This window comes from Crassostrea angulata, chromosome 7, assembly GCF_025612915.1.
Source record: "Crassostrea angulata isolate pt1a10 chromosome 7, ASM2561291v2, whole genome shotgun sequence".
Classification (NCBI taxonomy): domain Eukaryota; kingdom Metazoa; phylum Mollusca; class Bivalvia; order Ostreida; family Ostreidae; genus Magallana; species Magallana angulata.
This window is the reverse complement of record NC_069117.1, coordinates 9,297,082-9,307,657: the sequence shown is the minus strand read 5'-3', so window position 1 is coordinate 9,307,657 and position 10,576 is coordinate 9,297,082. Positions and strand designations below refer to the sequence as shown.

Below are 10,576 nucleotides of genomic sequence, written 5' to 3'. Positions count from 1 at the left end.
CTTTATATGCCTGTCCACTTTTCAAAAGAGAATAATTCACTCACATCGTATGTTATCTTGTTGAATAGCGGGTGACATGTTTTTATTTCAATTCTCGCTGGCATTTTCACATTTTCAAGACTGCGAAACTCAAGATAACTAGGCATATGTCACATGTAAAATATATATACTTGCTTTTCTATGTCATTTTTACTTATTTATTCGCTTTATCTCAGTCATGTATATTAATCTGTTGAAGTCTCGCATGTACATATTTTGAAGCTTCAGAATCAGTAGAAGTACGTTTTAACGGCGAAAAAATGTTATTCAATTTATTTTAACGATTTTCAAAGAAATAATTATATCCTTATTTTACTTTTTTGATAAAATTAATTTTGTTGCAATCGAATTCAAATACAAGTACATATTGGTATAGAAGGCCATATATTTATGTCTAGTAGGTGGGGTGGAGATACAAGTATCATATGGTGAATTTTAATTGATTTGCTGTATCTTTCAATGTTTAATCATCCATTCCATTTATATATACAGTGCCTACAACTATAAGAAATCAAATAATTTACTCAGGGTTTTTTTTGGACAATGATTAAAATGAAATCACTCTTCCATACATATCCCTACATCTAACGGCTTATTGATGATTATTCAGAGGCCGGTGATCAAAAGTGTCGCCGATTCCACAATAAGGTGTCTATTTAGAATATCTAATTATTTCGTAGATGTTTAAAACTTTTTAAGATTGTAACATGGTGGTTTTTAAACTAATTTGACAAGCGGTATACAGTTACATGTACCTAAACAGGTACACTCACGGGCACCTGTTATCTATTCGGAATTTTAAAGGTTGTCCGAAGAATATCAGATGGACTCCGCGACTTGTTTGGCATTGTATCTAAACAAAACAATCGATTACGTACTACACACAGGTAGCCTGACAGGTGAGAACAATAACAGGTTGTAAATTAATTTATTATTTTCTTACTCAAAGGGACAGTTAAAATATATTGATTGACCTAAATCAATGCAGGTACCTCCACCGAGATTACAAATTAATAATTATATTGATGATACATGTAAATTCCTTGACTACATATATACATGTTTAGGCCAGCTTTTAAAAACAGTATAGTTAAAGCCCTAAGTATGCAATGTCCAATCTCCTTTATTGCTAATTATTTGACCCCCCCCCCCTTTTTAAAATAGGCCCTCTCTCGATCTATGATTATCATGTAAAATTAATATTTACATGTACTGTATATGTACATGTAATGTACAACTTTTGACATATTTACTAGAAATTATTAAATAATGGAACGTTTTGTGCAATGTATTGAATTCACATTTTTGTTGATTAAGAATTATAAATTTAAAATTAATACAATCATCATGCATGTCATATGGTCAGTAACCCATGACTGTGTGATTCACACATTGGTTCTCTCCATCATATCACTAAGGGGGCTTATAATGTACTCAAAACCGTGGTTTGTGATAATGCATACACGTCCACATACAGTCATGAACATTTATATAATTGAAGATAAAAAAATACATGTTACTATATAAGCATGTCACTAGATATTAATATTTAGTTGCTGTATGGTTTTATACAGAGGCATATGGAATCAGGGAGCAAATGGGGTAACTGGAAGATAATACTAGTCACTAAATTAATTTATTATGCATATGATCTGTCACTGTGTGCATTTTCACATGAAATTTGCTGAAAACTTTTTTATTGCAAAGTGTTAAAAAATTTTGCAATGTAAACCATAAAAATTTAACTATAAAATTCAAGTTTTAAAATACTAGAGAACTGAGCATGGCATATGATCAACAATATCTTAAGCTATTTACTACTACCGGTACGTACTACACAGATTGTACATATTGGGGGAAATTAATTAATTGCTTGCCAACTTTTTAAAAGTTAAGGGAGGCATATTTTTGTGGTCTAAAATTATTAAATATTGTAATTCATTGTAAATTTCTGGGTGAACTGAAATACACACAATTCCACAAAAACTGAGCCACTGTATACTGGTATTCCAATTAATCCACATGTTGTATATTGTAATTACACAGTCATGTAGAATTCTATATCTGTAGCTGAATGTTACATATTTAATCTTGATTGTGCAGGTTTCATATGTTTAGCCAATAACCAAGTGGACTAGTCATTTTGCCTCTTGGGTGACATTTCCTCCTGAGGAAAAGGAGCATGAAGTTTATATATGTAAAAAAAAAAAAAACCCAGTTTTTAAGAGGAATTTTTTTACAGAATTTTTAATAGATTTTGATGATTTACTGGTAGTAATTGACTTCTAAAGCTCATGATCAGTGACAAACCAATCAGACAAACTAGAACTTTCCTGTCACAAATTACCAGACTAGTTGTGAGTTACTGAGCCCTTTCACCTATAACTTTCACTGAACACAGTGTAATTTGTTGTAGGAGATGAGAGTACTAACTGCTCTGTAAATGGCCGACGAGGAGAACTCCAGGAACAATGGTGATAGCTCTGTTCTAATTCACCTACCACAACTAAATGCCACAGTTTGAAAAAGCACTCAGATAAAAATAAATTTAGATCCAATTTTATTTCAATGAAATAGAATTTTAGAATATGAGATGAATTTTTCTTGATTTAAAAATGATCAAAAATAAGATTGATCAATTATAAATAGTTTATTAAACAGTTGATTTAATGGTTTATCTAATGTATTATTCAGATGAGGTTCATGACAGAATTGTGAGCCGAACTCTGTCCATAGCTCCTGTTGACCGGGATAAACTCAGGCGGTTTTATGAAGGTAGGATCTCTCTCTCTCTCTCTCTCTCATATTCATTCATATCTATCAAACCTTTCTTGATCCAATTTAAATATTTTATCTGATCGTCAGAGCAAAAAGAGGACAGTTTTATCCACCCAGAGCCTGTGTTTCCTGATGACAAAACACCTGCATTTGAGGAAGCATGTTTTAATGTCTTTGAGCTCAAGAAATTGTAAGTTTTGCTTTTAGCATTATTTTTTGGTTATTTGGTTGGTCTTGATTTGTCTCCTGAAGATTTTATCCTGATGATATATAAGCTGACCAAGTATAGTGTATTACAATTAAGGATGGTTTTGAAAAGTTTTGCGTATATTCCAAACACTTACCTGCATTTTATAAGGATATCGAGATATGATTTCTAGGTTGCAAACTTATTTTAAGCACAGAAATACATGAGAATGAATGAAGAGAATTTTGTTCGTATTTGTGATTGTCATATCATTGATACTTATAGGGATGAGCTGGAGAATTCTGGTCCGACCCATGCAGGCAAAGGAAACACTTCAGCACTCCGGGAAACAGTGTTTCTGGGGAGGGAAAGAAGTAAATTAAGGAGGAAAAAGTAAGGGAGCAGAAAAAAAGTGAAAAGAAAGATCAAGAGCTTAACAAAAAGCTTTAAGCACTCTTTTTACTTGTTATGCACATAAAAATACATGCATACTTTAAAAAGGATGTAAGTTGTAAGTGCTGATAAAGTTTTAATAAAATGTAAAATGTGAGATAATAATCAGGGGATAAATTTTATTAACAGGAAGACATTAACATGTTTTTTCAACCTAGGGCAACTCATAGACTTGTTTAACAGCTCTCCAACCATAGTCAATACTTTATAACTGTACTCACTGTAGCGGGGGTGAATTTACGAGCAATTAAATGCTTAGTGAAGATTCCTTTTTTTACACAAGTTCTTAATTCCACAATTTCACAGTTTTGCATCAAATACCAAGAATGTACTAGTAAAATCGCAAATGCCAAATTTTTATCATATTTTTATCTGTCTGAAAAAATTAAGCGAGATTTTAAAATTCGCAAGATGTGCTTTTCATGATTTTTAATTACAAGAATATTTATTGCATTTATTTAGGAATTTACAGTATTTCATTTAAATTAAATCTTGAATTTAAAACAACATGTATGAATCTTTAAAATGTAAATTAAATCAAATGAATGTGTTTTTTTTGCAAAATATATTTGTATCAAAAACATATGAAGACAAATTTGGGCATGGAAATCCATTTGTATACATGTATAAGAATTCAGCCAAAACACATTAGAGCAAACAGTTCTGTTAACCTAAAAATCTGTTCAACCTGTTCAATTTGTTAATGGATATTAAAGCACTAAGAATTATGTTTTATCACAATTAAAGGAGGTCAAAGAGCAGAGATGAAGAAGATTTGAGGAGTAGCACTACAAAGTCTGAGGAAGCAAAGGAAGAAGAGGCAGTGGAGCTGGTCAGATTCTAATGAAGATAAAAATATCTCTATAATTGAACAATAAAAATCAGGAACAATTTAATGTGAACACGATGCACTGATCAACTAAGCTAAAGAAAATACAAGAAGTATTCCATTCATTCTTTAAATTAGTGTTTGAAGAAAACAGAGAGAAGTCAAGAGTGATAAGTTTTATGTTTGAATATGCAACAAGTAACATTGTTTTTAAAATTCAGTGAAATTAATGTAAGATTATCAATTCAGTTGGCAAAGTGATGTTGATTTATCAAAGATAAAGGACATTCCCTTCTTTGATTTATTGTATGAACCACATCATGTGTTTTTCAGGTTCCATTGCAGATTGCTGTGAAGGGAGATAATTCGGATAATCATTCCACTGGCATCAAGAATGGGGAAACAGAGATGTCAATCATGGAGGAAGAGAGGTCCTCCCGAAAATCACGGAAAAAGAAGAAAAAGAAGGTGAGGAATCTTTAGTCTTGTATCCAGTTCTTTGGCGCAGACAGACGAGTAATTTACCACTATATCATGACCATGCATGGAAATCTTCTAATCTGATTATTTTTTTAAATGAGAATTTGCGTGAAAAGTTGCAATACTCATTGATAAGAATTTATATTTATATCTTAAAGTTAGTAATATAAGATATTTGGGATTTTAACATGGAATAGTACCTTGAGAGACATGCCAGTGAGAGTAGAGTGGCAGAGATGATGCAGACCACTCATAATCCAGAGGACGGGTTGACAGGTGCCCCTGAAGATCCATCAGACCTTTCAGACCGTTCCCAGAGGAAGAAGAGGCGGGCCTTGAGTCAAGAGGCACTCTTAACCCAACCCTCCACAGAGGTTGAAGAGCAGACTGAAGGGACAGAAAGGAAATCCAAGAAAGAGAAAAAGAAGAGGGAGACCAGCCCCAGGGATCCCGAGAGGGTGGAGCCTGGGGAGGGAGAGACAGGAGAGGGGGAGTTGTTGTGGAAGAAGGCAAAGAAAAAAGTCAAGAAAAAGAAAAAGATAAGGGAAAAAGAAGTCATCGAAGCCATGACAGGTGAGATAGAATGTATGAAAAATAAAAAAACATTAATACACAGTTTACATTTAACATTGCTGAGATCTAACGACCTATTTTAATAGATACTTTAAAACTATATTTTATACAAACTGTTTATTATTCCTGCTTTGATTTATGTGTACTATGTATTTTGAGACTGATTTGTCTAGTATATACTCAATAGTGACATTGAAAAAATCCAAACTGATTACATGTACCAGGTCAAGAGATTCCAGAGGATGAGAAACTTCCCCCTCAGATTCGCAAGGCCGCTTATGTAGAGCCAGAAACAGCCACCTCAGCCAATTCCAGAGAATCAACAGAAACCAGGGCCCTCCCTCCTCTACTGACCAAGCGTGCTTTCTCTCTCAACAAAATTCACACAGCTGATTCAAAGCAAATGGAGAAAATTCCTGAGATACTAAGAGACGATTCTGTGCTGGTGGGAAAATCCATCCCACCAATAGCCTCCATGATGGGTGCAGGAGACAAAGACAAGACAAAGACAGAAGAAAAGCTCAAAAAAGAGGAGGAGAAGAAAACCCCACTTCTAGGGGATCAGATGAAGCGCCTCAGGGACCTTGAGGAGGGACAACCTCAGGCCCCGGACAAGTGAGCTTATTGATGTAGAATTCAGGGCTAATTCAGGCACAAGGGCACCTTATTCTCTCAGTTCTTTATAACATGTACAGTAAAACTCGTTTATTACAAACACGGATATTGCGAATTTACGGATATAGCGAAGTCATCTTGGATCCCCAGCTATGTAAATTTAATGAATTTCTTATACGGTTATAACGAATTACGGATATAGCGAAGTAATGTCTTAGGTCCCAGTGACTTTGTTATAACCGAGTTTTGCTGTATGTGTATTGTAAATTTTTCCTTGTGTATTAATCATATATGTGAAAGAAAACTTAGTGAATAAGATTCCCGTGTGATCTAGGGTTAAAAAAACAAAGATGTTATTAATAAGTTTCTTTGAATGTTGATTAAAAATTTTATGGCATTATATATGAAAAAGCGCATATAAGTAAATGGCCGAAGACTATTCTGTTGAAACAAGAAATGTCCATGAAAATATCTCTCCTGTAAAACCTCTTTTGGATGAGTACTATACTGATAATATATGACCCTTACCTTGGTCAGTGACCACAGATCAAGGACAAGACCTACTCTTAGGTCAATGGCAACTTTTTTCCCAAATATAAGCTGCTCATATAAGTCATGGGCTAGATAAATGGACAGACAGACAGACATGATAATTAAAAACTTTGTATGTTGGAAAATATTAAAAAACCAGTTTTTGCTATGACACATTGCTAGAGTTTTGATAAAGATAACAGTAAAGTTTTTACAAATACATTGCACAGAAATCAAAGTTTTTTCAATTTCCAGAGAGGAATCAAAGGAGATTGAATGTAAGAGATTTCCCTGTCTTGCTAGACTAAGACCATGCTTTGCCGCCATCGGCAGATTTTTCACTCGACTCTGGAGGTTTATAACCAAGGACAGAGACTGGACATCACGGGAGAAGAAGTGTATATTTGCCATAGTAACATCAGTGTTAGCAGCCATTGTGTTTTTAGGCCTGTTCCCAAGTAGCTTTGTGTATCTGGATTATTATGAGGTATATACACTACAATCCACAAAAAATCAAAACAATGTAGAATTTTAACTCTAAAATTGAACACTGACTGCAAAAATGAGATCTGTATAGTCTATATTGTAGGTTGCATTAACTTTACATTAAAAATTTTTGGTTAAAGTCAGACTGTAAGAATAGGTATTAATGATCTTGCATATTTCAGTATGCTATGAAGTACGACAAGGTAACAGGAGCAGTAGACCGGTCAGAGATTTACGAGTTTGGCTGCTATATCCTCGGTCCAAGCACTGCGTTTCTGTCATTTCCAAGAAGTGCTCATGTTATCTCTAATTCTCATGAAGTGTTCACAGCTGATGAAATGAGCATCAAAATTACTTACCACATACAGTACTTCTTAAGGTGAGGTACAGAAGAAAAAGTTATTATAGCCTAATGGAAAGATGGAAATGATAATGAAACTTTTCGATTTCTCAGATGTACAGTATGTCTTTTTCTCTCTCTGTGAATTTTCCAGTAATATATTCTAGTACATGTACTCAATTGCATTCAACAGAAAGTCAGAGATAGGGACGCTGCATAAAGAGTTTGCCTCAGGCTATGACTCGGTGATCCGCTCTATTGTGGAGAGTGAGATGAAGAACTCAGCAGCCGGTATATCCATCGATCACTTCAGATTCCAGAGATCTAATCTAGAAAAATCCTTCCTTGATAAACTCAAGAAAAGATTAGAGGGTAGGACCACTTCATAGAGTTTCACAGATTGTTCTTTTACGTGCTATTTGAGAAAATTTGCAACTCAGTTTATCTACTTGTCTTTGAAGTCAAATGCATGCATATTCACATCACATTTAGCCAACACTTATTCAGTTTTGTTTGATAAAACCGTAGGAAGTATGAAATTGGTGCCTGCTCTCTCTCTCTCTCTCTCTCTCTCTCTCTCTCTCTCTCTCTCACACACCCACCCAATAGTGAGGTGTTAAGTAAAACACGCTTATAACAAAGTGCCAGGGAAGGGCGATTTTACTTCGTTTTAAGCGTAATTCATTATATATGTCAAGATTACAGCAGGTTATTAGGTCATGGGGAATGAAAATAACTTCGCTGTAAGTGTCAATTCATCATAAGCAAGTTCGCAATAATACATATCTTACTGTATTGTTTTCTGATCAATCAGCTAGGTTTGTCATGAAACAAAATGCAATTGAACTCTTACTGACGGCTCACTGATAGTACTTTCTTAAGACAGTTAAATGACAGTGTCTTTTCTATGACAGCTGACAACCCTATCTCTGTGACTGCTTTATCTATGACCACTTTCTGACAGTTATTTAAACTTCTCTATATAATATCACTAACAGCTCACTGACTGTGCCTTCTCTGACAGTTAAATAACAGCATTGTAACTATGACTACTGTCTGAAAGTAACTTCCCAATGAATTCCTGCTGACAGCTCACTGACATTTCCTTCTCTTTGTCAGTTGACAATGTCTCTTTTATGACTGCTGTCTGTCTTACAGTAACTTCTCTATGACAGGTAATTTAACAGTACACTCAACTTTAACAAATATCTGACAAAGTTTTCTTTGACAGATATATGACATTTTGTCCTTTCTTTGAAAAGTTTATGACAGTGTGTTCTTTTTTTTTTCTTTAAAGTTTTACTGAAATGGAGCTACCTATGACAGGAAAAGGGCAATATGTATTTGTTTGACATATAGCTAAAATGTTGTGTCTCCTTTTTGTCAGATATTCGACAATGCCAACTCATTGAGGAACTTCTAGCAGTGTATTCTCTTAGTGCCCCCTTCCCCCTTTGACAGAATATCTTCTCTTTGACAAATAATTGACTCATTTTCCTTCCTTTAACTTGATGAAGACATCGACAGTGCCCTCTTTTTGGCTCTGACCTGTCAGTAGGATTTGACATTTCTTGATTGATCTTGATTGACAGGTAATTGTTGTCAGAGTTGCTGTCCGAGTAGCTGTACCAACAACACAATATGTAGCAGCTGTCTCGGGCCAACATCATGTGACCAGGGATACCACATAAGCATTAGCTACTTCCAGCTGACTAAAGTGGACATTCCAAAGGAGGTCCTAGATCGTTTTCTTCAAAGTGTGTTGCTACAGGTAGGGAAAAGGGGATTGATTCATCTCTCTTTCATCTCAACCTTCACTTAAAACATAATGGTATTAAGGAAGGCCCAAAAAAAACATGAAAAAACCGTGTTTTGTTTTTGTTGTAGGAATATGCATTGACAGAATATCTCAAGCAAGAAAAAGCTGTAGAAGATAAAATTACTCTCCGTCAAACAAGTCTAGTTTACAATGAAGGTAACCAAACAAAACATCTCCTTTATCATATGCAGCATTAATACAAATATGTATCAATGTCAAATACATGTATATGCAAGCACTCTGTATTGCTGATGCATTATTCAACATGCCATTGTTATTATTACTACAGCCAATGAAATAGTAGAGGTGGGAAATGCAGAGTCCCAGAAAATCCAGGTGATTGCGGAGGCTGACCGTGACGCCAATCTGACGATGGCCTACGTTGGCGCCTTGTCTTCCATGTACACAACTCTGAATGTCGTACAGGAGGACCACAAACTGTCCATCATGATGATACGCGTCCTTGAGGAAGCGGCGGTCAAGGGCAACCTATACTGGTCATACGGATATGAGAACGAGACCATCTACGACAGACCACTGGCCCTTCCAGCAGGGTAATGAGAGAGTCGGAGATGTTTGGATGCTGCTCTATAAAACACAATCATGTAGATCCTACGAAATTGTTAGATTTAATGGTACTCAGAAATAGAAAAATTGTTAATTTCTAATCAAAGTATTCATTAGTATGAATATTAACAAAAGTGTTGTTTCTGATGAAATTTTTATCTGATAGTAGATAGAGTTTGATTTTATAGTCTAGAGAAAAATTTTTTTCTGACAATTAATATTTTTTTTAAAATTGAGTCATATTATCATTGTTTGATAATGATATTAAGCACATGTGGAAATCTGTGATTTTTGTCACAGGTCACATTTCTCAGGTTTTGATTGTGAAACGAGAGTTTTTCAGTGTTATTTGTTAAAATGTTATAAAAATATATTTACATTTTTTTTTCATACATACTTACTGAATTTATACAAAATGCATTATGCTGTGCCAAAGTAGGTTGATTGTTGTGTTGAAAAGATGATAAAATTTGTTTGTTTTACCAAATTTGTTTTAATACCTTGATAGCCTGTTTTCAGTTATTTTGTGTATATATTTTTAAAAATGTTTCCTTTTTTTTATTATTGAATCTTCACAAAAAATTAGAGTTAAGAAAATAAATATATATACGATGTGTGTGTGTGTGTGTGTGGACACACACACACACACACACACACACACACACACACCTGTAGTATGTACAAAAAAATTTATTACAAGTATTAATAGCTTGATTCTGCATTAAGAAATTAATCCAATAATAGGTATGTTTACAAATAAAAGTTGAACAATAATAGCTGGAAGTTAAGAGGACTCGATGGTCGTGGCCATTTTTAGACTGTATTTTCTTCAGAACAAGAGTTCAATATAAAAATGTCGTAAGGAAAATGGATTTTTTC

General features: G+C 34.4%; 1 protein-coding gene across 2 annotated transcripts; it reads left to right on the top strand.

Annotated features, from left to right (window-relative positions):
- The first annotated feature begins 845 nt into the window (after positions 1-845).
- Positions 846-10,244, top strand: LOC128157092 (uncharacterized). Of its 2 annotated transcripts, none has more exons than XM_052819459.1 (15): positions 846-938; positions 2,456-2,513; positions 2,734-2,814; positions 2,905-3,007; positions 3,290-3,397; positions 4,205-4,289; positions 4,620-4,754; positions 4,964-5,339; positions 5,564-5,954; positions 6,741-6,972; positions 7,154-7,350; positions 7,505-7,683; positions 8,904-9,082; positions 9,199-9,286; positions 9,420-10,244. In XM_052819459.1, the coding sequence occupies exons 2-15, from the start codon at positions 2,483-2,485 to the stop codon at positions 9,686-9,688; spliced, it is 2,454 nt and encodes an 817-aa protein (XP_052675419.1). In that variant the 5' UTR covers positions 846-938; positions 2,456-2,482; the 3' UTR covers positions 9,689-10,244. The 2 variants fall into 2 exon arrangements, with proteins under 2 accessions (XP_052675419.1, XP_052675420.1); XM_052819460.1 differs by having other exon boundaries at positions 924-954.
- Positions 10,245-10,576: the final 332 nt, after the last annotated feature.